Source organism: Tachysurus fulvidraco, chromosome 3 (genome assembly GCF_022655615.1).
Source record: "Tachysurus fulvidraco isolate hzauxx_2018 chromosome 3, HZAU_PFXX_2.0, whole genome shotgun sequence".
NCBI classification, from domain to species: Eukaryota; Metazoa; Chordata; class Actinopteri; order Siluriformes; family Bagridae; genus Tachysurus; species Tachysurus fulvidraco.
The window spans coordinates 12,317,846-12,331,826 of NC_062520.1; the positions used below are offsets into that span (position 1 = coordinate 12,317,846).

At 37.4% G+C, this 13,981-nt stretch overlaps 1 protein-coding gene across 3 annotated transcripts in view; it reads left to right on the forward strand.

Moving 5' to 3' along the window:
* Positions 1–13,981, forward strand: part of tsnare1 (T-SNARE Domain Containing 1) — a 147,532-nt gene that overhangs the window by 95,031 nt on the left and 38,520 nt on the right. For all 3 annotated transcript variants that reach the window (XR_003441073.2, XM_027149940.2, XM_027149939.2), the window contains exon 11: positions 7,765–7,874. Coding sequence is in view for 2 of the 3 variants with exons in the window: in XM_027149940.2 (XP_027005741.2) it covers positions 7,765–7,860 (96 nt within the window). In the remaining variant the exon portion in view is untranslated. The remainder of the gene's footprint in view (positions 1–7,764; positions 7,875–13,981) is intronic.

The window sequence follows — 13,981 nt, forward strand, 5'->3', positions numbered from 1 at the left end:
TGAGAGTTCAGCCGTGACCAAACTCACACAGAGCAATTTAGCACTTCACCAGTCCCGCTAGCCGCACCCAGAGGAAAAGGTGGGGGTGCTGGTAACTCTGAGCACGCATACATTTCCCTCGAGCATCTCTCCTAAGTCTCTATACATTCATTGTATGTGATAGCCAATTAAAAAAGACAAGACAGTTTCTGTCTGTAGTCCAACATGTCGAATACACACCGGAAATAAATTGAATCTATAATACATCCACTGCTTATCACTGCTGTTTTAAAGCTAAATAGAGGAGTGATGATGTATCAGTACAATCAGAGCTCAAGTGAGCAGAATTAAAGAGTATTGTTCATTAACACACTGGAGCTGTGTGTAAAACTTGAACTGAAGTAAGCAGTCTGTGAAACAGTTCACTGTGAAACACATCAGGCATCAATTATGAACATTGCTTTCTTTATTCTGACAAACGTTATATTTATGTGAGCTTGAGTTTATTTCTGCATGTGTAGTGTGTGGTTGGATAATAGTCTGTGCTGGAGCATTTGATTGTGAGTTCTGGATTTGGGTTCTGTCCTCTCTTCCTTCTTCATTCCTCCTATTCTCCCGAGCTGCATGCTGTTTTGAGTACATTGATTGTATTCAGCCCAAACTGCTTCAAACAGTTCTATCTCTGTGTCTCTTTGTGACTCTGTCTGTATCTGTATCTGTGTATCTCTCTCTCTCTCTCTCTCTCTCTCTCTCTCTCTCTCTCTCTCTCTCTCTCTCTCTCTCTCTCTCTCTCTCTCCCTTTCTTTCTCTCTCTCTCCCTCTCTCTCTCTCTCTCACACACACACACACACACACACACACACACGCACACACACACATACACACACATGCACAAACATGCACACCTATCTATCTATCTATCTATCTATCTATCTATCTATCTATCTATCTATCTATCTATCTATCTATCTATCTATCTATCTATCTATCTATCTACCAAATGATCATTTAATCGATTGATAGATAAATAGATAGATAGTACTATATACTGTAGTACTCCTAGAATTATTGCCATTAATAGTTATAGTACAAATAGTAGGTAGAATAGAAATAGTGGTAGAAGTAGTAGTGATACAATATCTACAGAGTTTTGAAATAATTGTTGCTCATCAGTAATCATGATGATTACTTTGAGAAATATTTTAAATTCAGTTGAAAAACAAATCACATGAATGACCATCTATTCCAAAATTTGAAAATTCCATTTGAAAGATAGAAACTGACTTTGATTTTCTCTCCTCCCTATGTGTAAAAATGTAAGGGCATACTCACTGCCCCACTGGGAATGGGAACTGTAACAAGCACTAATAGAAACCCCGTGGGGCAGTGATCATGCTGGCCCATACTCGCTCTATGAACGCTGTCAGTGGAGATGAAGCAGTAGACAGTGCAGTTAATGACAGGGTTGTAAGGATTACATTCTTATAAAAAATGTACCAAGTAGTTGGGATGGAAATTTAGCTGAAACCTGCCAACCTTGATTAATGATATTAGCTCTTCTGTGTGCACCTCACACACCATTACAGGGAACAGTATTGAACAAAGGTGTGTCTAAAACTGCTCAGAGCAAGCTGCTTGATTGTATGCTGGATGATAGTGTTAATGTTCAGCTGTTTAAGTGTAATAACCTGTAATAACTAAAATTGTTTGAGGTTGTTATTAATTTCATCCTAGACCTACCATATTATATAGTTATGAGTCACTTCTTCTAATAATTCTGGATTGATAAATGACTTGAGATCGGAATAAAACCTTTTATCTTATATATTAAAGCCGTGGAGTAAATAAATATGTATATATGAGTCTTCACATATGATGATGGGAATGTATACCTAAATTAGTGAAATGAAACTATAATTATATAATTATATAACTATTTCTTTCCTATAAATCATGTTCTGCTATTATAGTAATTGTACTGTGTATAATACTATAATTGCTATTTACCTCAAATTGTAAGTCATTTCTACATATAGAAAGAATCTCTACAGGGTAGTCAGACATGCACAGTGATGCAGCACAGTGGAATTTGAATAGTCACAGCAACGTGTCCAACTATGTCATGCACATCTGCAGTGCAGAACAGGACCACAAGCCCATGTTTATTTGCTACACCACATCAGCTCAACTGGGACTGAATGCTTATGCAAATTTCACCTAAGCCGATTACATGCCAAGCAGTGTCACTGCAAATGCTACTTATTATACAGACTTCCAATTTTCCAAGCAGATAAGATACAGGCAGAATAATGTTATGTCAGTAATCATCCTTCTGCATTATTATGGTATTATAAAGACATTTTTCATGTCATACAAGGTAAATAGCTTTCCATACTGAGACTGAATCTGTTTTATGATGGCAAAATGTACATTAAAAAAAATTCTTTTAAAGAGATATCACACAATTATTCTACATATTTACTAAAATATATAGCAGAAATGATTCTGTCTACTTAATAATATAATTTTATCCAGAGTTCTGGTGAAATGGCACCACTAAAGAATATACTGTATTATTTTGTCTATAGTTCTCACTGTCTAGAAATTGCAAATGGAAAAATTAGCCACTACCTCTTTAAAAGTTGCATGACATTTTTTTGTTGGTAAAACACTTGCTGAAAGTGTAGCAGTCAGATGAATCCAAAATAATATTTTTTGTTAACAAAAATCAACAACTGTCAGGAAACATACCTCAACAGGAAAAAAAATCAGACCCAAATGCATGCATAGTGGCAAAAACAGGGGGTTTATTTAAAACAACAGAACTACAGAAAAATTACAAACACGAAAATCAAAACCATGAAACCGAAAAACAAAAAAACAAACAAGGGAGATGAAAGACAAGGACTCAGACAACAGGTATAAATAGGACAAATAAACAGAGAAACAAAAGGAACAGGTGTGCAGAGGTGGGAACAGGATTAAAGCTAGGCAGGGCAAAAACAGGTAAACATGAATATAAACAAAATGCATGATACAAAATGGGATCGTTTTCTCAAAAACTATTCCTGAATTTTCTCGGCCAGAGTCCTTAGCAGGTGATTTGGTCACAATTCACAGACACGAGTAACCTGGCTGAGAGTGCAAAATCTCATTGTCCGTTAATGGTAGCTCATTGGTTCAGGAAGGAAGCCAACAGTGAGTTTTGACAACTAGTAAAAAACAAGCGAAAACAAAGGTCTTCTAAGCCATGTTCAGTCCAAAAGCAGGTCTATGTGGTCTAATTGCTGAAATCTCTACAACTTGTAGAGAAGTAAAATACTTTATGAGGCCAGTTATGAGCTTGGGCATCATGACGTAGTTTTCTGTCCAGTTCTGACAATAAAACCACAACTGGTTGACGTGGCAATGGAAAAGAGATCGATCTGTGCCTTGCAACAACTTTCTCAGGGATGAAGAAGCTCACTGTCAGACTGTTGTTTGTGAGTGGAATAACTTGTGTCAATCTCTCAGAACTGGTAGGATAAACTATGCCCAGATGGACCACATCCAGTGAGGTTTGATAAGTCTGCCCATGTGGGATCATACCAGTAGCTTAGCCTACAGGTGTCTGTGTCCAATGGGACACTATGTTGGGGGTTTACCAGCCGTAAGCTGAAAAAATTGTGAAAATCTTACAGTTCCACTGCTGTGACTGCTGTCATCAGTCCTAGTATCCTCAACAGATGCGACATCTGGGTTGAATCTGATAAACAAGCATAATAATATCTGCCATACATATGACTGATGGGGTGGCTGCCTTGTGCTACCATTGCCTTTAAAGCTGCTGCCATGGATAACTTAGAGCCTGACAGGCACCAACCTAGACCATTCCACAGACACTGCTGTGACCAGAGTTGAACATGGCAAATCAGAATCCATCAGACAGCTAGAAATAGCTTCCACATTTTCCAATGATAAGGGGCAAGAAGGATGCCTGGCCATTGAAGTCTGAACATGTGATGTTAGCATAGACTTATCTGCACAGAAGATGTCCAATTCAGACACAGGGTTCTTGAGATGGTCAGTGCAATGGCTGTTAGCACATAACTAGATCCTATATTTAGCTCTCTAAAGATTCAAATACCAGTTGCATGAATGCATGAAAGTCTGGCAGCATGGTTATTTTGCCTATCCACAAGTTATGGTAATATAGCAAATTTTAGAGATAATCACAACAATAAATTTAAAAACAAATCATTACCTGGTACATAGGGATCTGGCTTGTCTATTATTTATCTATCTATCTATCTATCTATAAGGCTGTAAGTTTACAAATGGCATCAAATCAAGCCTTTACCTGCTTAATACTGAAGTTTGTTTTCTATATACAAATGTGTGTATCTTGATGTAGTCTTAATTATATATACATCTATACTTCTCCTCTCCATCCTCAGCACAGTCAGGAAAATCACTCTAAAATAGAATAACAGTGCTTTTGTTGTCGAAAGCTCTTCTTTGTACCTCTTCACCTTATTCACTTTTTATTTTGCTGTTTTCCCTAAAAGGCAGTGGAAGCCAGGATGACACAGAATGAGAACGCCACAGGGAGTCTACTGAGATAGAGAGAGACTGAGAGAGTGAGAGAGAGCGAGAGAGAGAGAGAGACAGAGAGAGAGGGTGAGAGCAAAAGAGAGGGAGAGTAGAAAGTTTAAGAAAGAAGCTGCAGAATCTGTGGTGACCAGCTGCAAGAGAGAAGATAGCAGAGAGCGGCTTTTAATTCTCAATCCCCACAGAGCCTTTGAAAATTACCAATCTTCTTATCACAGACGCAGGGCTGCTTATGCAAATTGTTGTAGAGTGGAACGTTTAAATGGAAAATTACTCGACAGCAGTTTTTTGCCTCCCCTCCACTCCCCTCACCCTCGCTTTGCCTCTCTCTCTCTTTCCACATAGAAAGCCTGTTTCCAGTCTCAGATAAGAAGATGAATTGTGCTCCGTGCTTTGAAGCGCGTCAGGATTTAAAGACTCCAAGCCCAGCTCTGGTCTAACACTGCTGCTCTCAACCGTTTTGTAGTGAAAAACGAATGGGAAAAAAAAGTGAAAAAGAAAAGCATTTCAAAGCATCATAAGTTCTGTACTCCCAAACATTGGTGCTGCCTGCGGATGTCAAGTTTGAAAATATATATATTTAAATGAATCTACTCAGCACTTAAATGCACTTCCCAATTTTTGTATTTATCTATTTGGATTTCTGGTTTAATTTATAAACATGACAAAAGTAATGGGGAAGAGGGGAAATGCATGGGGTGTTCAAAAGAACTACTAAGGAATATAATGGCAAATAGCACTTGTGGCATTCTGGAAATACATGAAATTCCATCATGTAATCCCTTATCAGAGGCAAAGGATGTGTCAAGACCAGAATGTGTTACAAATACAGAACTGGATCTTTAAACATCACTGAATTTGGATTTGTTTTATGACACAGGACAGACCATGAACAAAGTTTTAAAGTTCAGTTTGTGTCAATATACAAAGCATATTGAGGTTCATGTTAATGTGGGATTGTGATTATAAAACAACTAAGCTGAGAATTTTACTTCAAATATTTTTCATTCCGCTTCACTGTAATGTTGCAGTCGTGTTGCTGACTATTACAGACAAGAATTGTCAGGATCAATCTTTAACAAGACAGGAATAATCTTAAAAAAAAAATGCAGAGGAACAGGATCTATTCAGACAAGCACAATGCATGGGAAATTTAAGCAATTAACACTTACAGTGCACTGTGACATGTATAAAAATGCTAAGCAGACCCAGTTGACCTCGATTGTGGATCAACAGAACAAGATCTAAGTGATGTTGAAAGAAGGGTACAAAGGACAGTAGTTTTACAAAGACTGTTCAATTGGCTAGTGTTCAACAGAAGAAAAATTACTAAAGTGATATATGCATTGAAATAGGTAATAGGTGTTGAGGTTGAAATCATAAATTCAATAGCCATGATGTTTGTACAATACGTTAGTGTGATATGTAAGGGGGGAAAAGACAGTTTACATTTATATAGTTTTACATTCATTTGTCATCTACCTATACGCTAACACACTGACACTGACAGTTTTCAAAAACCCTTTTTACACCTGGTCACTTCATGTGTTTTCTCTGATCCGATAGCTATCTGAAAACTGTTCCATTTACATTAGGCCACATAAATGTGTCTTGGCGAATCGGATATCAATCTGATCTTTCTACTCCCACCCAAAATGCAAATATATTACCTCATTTCTGGGGTAATTGAAATGGAACATGCTTTGGTGTATATACTTAAATATACTCTTGTTTCTATATGTTTTACAAAGCTTTTGTTGGACGCTTTCATCGCTCCAAAGAGCAATAAGTGCCTGCGTGTCTTCCATATTTGTTTCGGGCGCGATGCATGACTCGTGGGTCACTTGCGAGTGACGTACTTCCGTTTGGGAGGAGTATAGCGCTGACGTGTGTGGCTTGAACAACCACATTCATTTACACCTGTCCAGATTCATCTGAAATGCTTCCCAGACCACCTCCTGAAGTGGTTTGAACAATCGGATTTACACCTGGTCTTTTTACGATCGGATAGCTATCGGATCACAGAAAACGCATGTAGTGACCAGGAGTAAAAAGCCCCTTAGAAACCATTCCAAGTAGAACCTGTTTAAGAAGCTAAGAATCTTTATCTATCCAAAGAACCCTTGAGAAACACTTTCTAAGGATGTATGAGTTGACAAGGATGTTGAACTGAACTAATCAAAATCTAAGAACAAAATTGTTACACATTGCATAATTATCTAAATAGTATTCGATGATTTAAAAGAAATATTTGTCTGACAAACACAAGGTTTGTGGTCCTTTACCAGGAAAACAAAAAATCACACCTGAAAAATAAATCTCAGAAGGGTTTCATTGATAACACTTTACAATTACAATACATGAATAATTACGCGATTGACAAAACACCTGAATTAATATTTACTTAAATATGAACTTATTATGAATTAATGCATGTACTAATCACAAACTCTTGAAGTGTTGACCTTAAATACGGCGTGGGTTTTATGAATTTATACAAAAATATAAAGAAGTATGTAAGCCATGCATTTTAAGCAACATATAAATTAACAAGTAGAGATAAACTAAATAAATATAAAAGTATATGAATTAAATGTGCATCATTTTTAAATTTCTCATATGGAGCTGTGCACACAAACATCATTGGATGGCTGTGTATTATTTTAATAATTTACAATGATCTTCCTTATTGAACATAGAAAGACATGCAAGTAAAAAACACCAATCATTTCATCTCAACCCATTTCTCTTTAACACCCACTGTAGTATTAACGCACTGGACAGGACACTGCTCCTTTAACTACAAGACTGAAATGAATGTAGTAACAAATTTTACCATTTTCTAATCAGACTGTTTTGCAGTGGATTTTTGATTTAGTTTAGCACTACATGCTCAGTAAAACCTCAACCAACAAACATGTACTAATCTTTACTTAAGGTGGTCGTTATTCACACATGAATTCATAAGACTCAGGTTATAATTATTAGTTTGTGATTAGTGCATGCCTTATCTCATTATTAAGTATTAATTTATTTATTAGTGGATGATTATTCATGTACAGTGAATCTGTTATTACTAATGACAATCTGCCTTTACTTTATTGTCAATATAGCAACTGGTAGATGTTAATTACTTATTAATAATTGTTGACAGCAAATATGTCTCATCATCTCTTCTTCTGTTTGTCTCCACAGAAGCAGCTGAGAAAAAGGAAATGCTACTTACTAATGGGTGGAGTATTCGTTATGGTTGTCCTGATCCTCATCATTGCTTTGTCAACCAGAAACTAAAGGCAAACCCACAGGTAACTCATCTGCCTCCTTATCAGTGCACAATTCCGATATACTTATATGCACAATTAATACATTGTCTTATCAATTTTGAGTAATCAGGAAGTTAAATGTGATCAAATATTTTCTTGTATTTATAGTTCTTGTCTTCATTCATCAAAAAACATTCACTCTTTAATAGCAAATATCTTTGTTAAACTATGATGAAATAAAACATATATAACATGCCATAAAAAGAAGCACCAATTAGCTAACATGCTGAAATTAAGCTCTTGACATTTGCGTTACCTTACACAATAAATCATCATTAGTCACATAAAAGCTTGCTCCTGATAAAGTAACTCATGCTTATATTTAACAGGTGTAATTTTTCTATTAAACGGTGTGGGCAGTTTCTAAATAATTTATTCATTTTAAAAAAGTGATCCATTTTCTTGAACATACAGCAGTTATCCGTCAGTACGCAGGATGTCCTTTATTTTCTCATTTCCATTATCATTGCCTCATTATAAATGGTTGAGGTGTGAGAGACTTGGAGACAGTCAGAGGACTGAGTCTGTTTTCACGAGATGGAACAGGAGATGTTAATCTGAGTGGTTGATCTCCTCTCACAGCCTCCTGTGAGAGATCAGGCTGAGTGACAGTCTGGACTCCTCGAAATATCGATCAACACACCCACCTATTTCTCCATTTCTAGATAACATGCACTGCTCATCCTTTCGTTCCCTTTCTGTCCGAATTTTTATAAGAAGTCCTTGAAGTTAATAGTAATAATTATTAATGCGTGAAGGATTATTTTAACAATTCTAACAATTAAATAATTATAGCATTTGCATTATAAAGAGTCTGATGCATTTTTAGGGTTAATATATATTTTTTTTTCATCAAGCTCATTTGTTGTTGTTGTTTTTTTCAGTCTGCACATAAGATTATCCTCAGGTTAACAGAAATCATATTTGCAGTGGACATGGGATTTCAGTTTAGTGTGCACCGAATGGATGCAGTCGGTGCGGCAGCCTGAGCAATAATGTCTGGTACGCTGCCATCACAGGCTCTGCTGTAAGCCTGGCAGAGTTAGCCAACCTGCTGTGTACAGGGAACTAGCTCAGAAAGCAGTATGGATTTATAAAGAATTAACAGCTCTGAGTCTATGTAAACACAATGCGCTCTGTTCTGCCACTAGACTATTTTAATTCATTATTTTATTTATTTTTTTGTCATCTGCTCTGTGTCTTGGCTTCTTAGCCTTGCTCATGGTTAGGCGTTGCAGTCTGATAGGTTATTTGTTTCAGGGATGAACCATAAATGTATGTTGTATGAAATTTATGTTGTAAATCATATGAATATCTATCGGATGAAATAACATATAAAAATAATAACATGTAATCTAATAGATGGCTATGATACACCATGAAAAGGATAAGAGCACAAAAAGAAAGGACAAAAAGAAATAAAGCACGAGAATGGGGTCTGCTCAGAGGCACAGAAAGGCAGAAGGGGAAACACAGAGCCTAATATATCAGTTTAATGAGAGTGGCAATGACAGAAATAACTGTGGAACCGCTTCGCCTCTCAAATCAATAGCCTGGCGCTTTATGGCGCACTAAATAACGCAATAACTGCAGCCTGACACTTATTCCTGCAAATTATGTTACCAGTGCTGCCCTCACATCTTGTTTACAGAGTCATTTGGGGGAAGAGATTCTTCAATATGCATGTCAGTGCCATGCATTAACAGTAGTGTGTGGAACCATTAAAATTGGGCCAATGAGGGACAGACGATGGCTTGCTGAGTCACTCGGCTGCTAAAAATGAACCCTTAATGGTGGAACAATTGGCTATTGCTCTTTTCTTTTCTATTTCAGTGACCACAATGCAATACAGACTGCTTTGAACATCTCTATTGGACCATTTTTAATAGGAGCACTAAAATATTTCACAATCTATATGACTTGGTTAGGACTGTCCCTCGTAGCAGGAAAAATCATACTCCAGAATTACGTGACCTCAGCAAATAACAAGTAGTGTAAAATTGTGCACTTTTATATATGCAGAGCCGTCAGGGAGCTAAGAGTAATATGCAGACTAAACACTCTAAGAGTCCATTGAGTGACTGAAACGTCAGACACTGTCCAAGGTGTCAGCAAGCACTTAATTTTTTTTTAACGCATATCTATTTCACACATACACTCTTAGAATCTAGACACTATTTTGTTGCTGACAAAGATGATTTCATTACTTGCTGAAATTAGATTGAGGTGATGTATACAGAGTGAAATCACTAAGTTGTATTTTTCTGAGCAGCACCAAAGTAAACCTATTAGAAGTAGCCTTTTACAGAATATAGTGGTGTGATCCTGCAAAGAGCAAAACAAAGAGCCCAGTTTATTGATCTGATGGGAAGTGAAGATGACAGAAATAACATCCAATAGAAAAATCATATATTATACTTTTTTCTATCTTTTTGTACTGCTCTCTCAAATTAGATAACACACACACACACACACACACACACACACACACACACACACACACACCCAGTCCACACAGACAGATGCCTCTAAGTAGAAGGGTACATTGCCAACACGCTTCCCTGAGTCTACCCAATACAAGTCTGCATGACCAGGCCAAGTTTCATTTGACCCTTATCCAGTGTGTGGCTGACTGCTGAGTGCGGGATTAGTGGGCCAGCGTGTGTCTACACCATACACCACGCCTCACTCTGAGCCTGCCGTGTGGGTTGCATTCATACTGTGGAGTCAGACGCACTCTCCGGGTGAAAAGACATCAGACAGAAGCTGCTATGCCAAAGGGGCACGCTTCAGTAGGATACAGGGTTAAAGCCACCCTGTCAGCTAGTGTTTACCTCCAGCAGCCCTCAGGATCCTTTCAACTCCTTTCTCATCCTCTGCTTTTATCCTCTCAGTGCACGCTAGCAGAAAAGCTGTACGCTGCATCGGCAGATGGTATTAGATGGATTTTGCTGGAGTTTCTGCGTAGAGTCAAGAGTTGGTTTGTTTAATCTTTTATTTATTTATTTTTCTATGTTAAATTCAACATACAAATGGAATAGAGGCAGTCACTTGCTTTGTTTTTTAAATCTATGGTTTCAGTTTTTATTTGTTTTGCTAGCAGTTAAGAACAGCTAACATAGCCCATTATTTACAGCATTGTTTGAAATGGCGAGCTGCTGAACCAAAACCACCAACCAGTAGAGTGGTCATGTTGTACTGCTGCCCTGTTTTTTTTTTTGTTTTGTTTTGTTTTACTTTTTTGCCTGTTTTGCCAGTATATTAGTAGGGCAGTAGTTGCTCAAGTTATTTAGCTTCTGGGTTGTTGATTGGAAGGTCAGATTTCAAGCCTTAACTCTGTCTTGCATTATAAAGAGAATACTTGGGCATTATGATGATGGTGGTTCTCAGGAAAAACACCTGAATGTATGCCATTTGCTACTTTTAGCAAGTGTGATAAGAATCACAGCTTTATGTTTTTAAAGCAAAATTTGATTACTGACACAGACAGCTTACACTCACAGCTTCACACATAAGGTGAAAAGCAGCAGCTGATCACTGGTTCTTTTGGCAGGCATGCAACTTTCCATTGCCTTTTTATTCCACTTTTGTTCTCGCATTATGTAGTCAATCTGTTATTTTGTTGTTTTATTTGGCTGGGTTTTTTTTTACTTTTTTTTCACGAGGGTGTTGTTCTACAGTATTAATGGAGTTTCTCAGTTAAAATGTATGTATTTATTTGTTATGATCACATTTATTCAGTTGGTTTACAGGTCTGTCCAAAATGACTTACTCTTTAAGATACAGTTGAGCAATTGAGGGTTAAGTGTCTTATTCAAGGATTTAGCATTGCCAGCATGATATTGCTGAGATTTAAGCTTTTCAAACAGTAGCCCAAAGAGCCACCACTTCACAACACTCACTGTACAGTAATCAGTGAAAGCACAGAATCCTAACCAATAAACCACAGTATTACTGAATGATTGGCTGGAAAATTAATTGTTAAATATTAAGTACAAAAGAGTCAAAATGTTAAAACTTTTGTCTGCAGAATTTTGTTTGGGTATAAACAAATGTTTGCCTACATTTCAAGCACCTCGGTGAATATTAAACCATAATGTTCAGGCAGCGTTTTTATATACAGCTGCTGAAGCTGGTTTGCATTAATTGAAACATCGCAGTAAGGCTCCTAAATAAAGAGGCTTATTTAAATGATTTTATAAAACCTAGTTGTCAACGCTGAGCTGGATTCCTGATGAGATTCCATTGCAGGGATGAGAGGAGGAAAATCCAGGAGTGTGAATAAAAAGAATATTTAAGGGTCTAACAAAACTTTTAAGGTCCGAGCAAAGGGTCACCATACACCACCAATGGAGCCTGATACTGAAATCTTCACATCACAGACCACTAAAAGTCGGTCTGTAGTTTCTTCACACCTAGCAGCCTTTTACTATAGCAAGCATAACCATGACCAAGTTTCCACCATTCCTCAATGCAGAATTCTTTTAGCTGTGTGTTTGAGGGGTTTCTTGCATTCTCAGTCTGTTTTAAATCACCACACAGGATCTCAATAAGATTTACAGTACATCTGGTCTTTGACATGACATTCCAGAATTATCTTTTTTTTTTACTTTTCAGCCAGTCCTTGGTGGATTTACTGTTATGTTTTTGTTATGTTTCAAGGTTCAGTATCACTTCAGCCTCAATTTTTTGACCAATGTCCTCACGTGTTCCTCAAGCACCTTCTGATACAATGTAGAGTTCATAGTAGATTCTGAGATGATGATCTGGCCAGGTCCTGCTGCACCAAAGCATCCCAAAACTATAACACTTCCACCACCATGTTTTGCAGTTGGTATAAGGATCTTTTGCTATAATGCTGTATTGGGTTTAGATCAAACATGCCCTCTGTTATAGTCAATAGAAATAATTCATAAACTTATCTGTCCAAAGAACATTATTCCAGAAGTCTTGGCCTTTGTCTCTGGGTTCTTTGGCAAACTTGGGTCTCGCCCTCGTGTTTTCTTAGACAGCAAAAGTTGCCTCTTTGCACATGAGAACTGAAGTTGTGAAGTCTCTTGTAGATTGTAGATTTGTGGACTTTGACATCAACTATAGCAAGAACTTGCTGTAGGTCGTGTGATGATATTTTAGTGTTTTTTGAGACTTCTTTAAGCATCTTGCAGTCTGCTCCTGGGGTGAATTTGCTTGGACGGCCTGACCTGGTCATGTTGGCAGTTGTTTTAAATGTTCTCCACTTGTAAATTATTTTTGGACAGTGGAATAGCTGATTACAAATTCTTTTGAGATTATTTCATATCCGTTAACAGACTCATGAACATCAACAATCTTCTTTCTGAAGGCTTTTGGGTCTCACCATGGTGATTCCTCTTACTTCAACATTTAAGATCACACCAAACTAATGTCTGGGGTTTAAATAAGCCTTCTTCAAAATGCTAAAGTGTTAGACCTATAGGTAGTTTTATCCATTTTATACAAATGTGGGGGTCATTTTTCTTTGGTTTTATTTTATTGTTAAAATGAATATCAAATGCCCATACTGTATGTTTAACTGTTTAAAAAAACGAAAGGCTTTCATTAGGTTTTTCTAATTTTTTTCACATGTCTGTATCTCCTCTTTGTCCTTCCTCTTGACTTCTTACCAGGCAGCCCCATCTCCAACATCCTTCTACCATTATAACCATCTCCCTCCTCTGTACATGTCCAAACCATCTCAATATAGCCTCTTTGATATTGTCCCTAAAACAGCCAACCTGAGCTGTCCCTCTGATCTGTCAGGGATGCGGGGTAAAAACAGACCCAAATGCAGGATAGCTAAAATAAACAGGTTTATTAAATAAACTAGGATGAAGACAAAACAAAAGACAACCAGAGACACGTCAAGAGACAACAAAAGAGGACAAGGATTCCGTGCTGCCATAGGCAACGTGGCATGGTTAAATACACAAGACAATTAACACATGAAGAACAGGTGTGCAGAGGCGTGGAGGAAGAAACAAGGACAGGGCAGACACAGAACACAGAACATTAACAAAAGCACATGGCCAAAATCCGGGCTGGATCCTAACATGATCTGCTCATTCCTAATC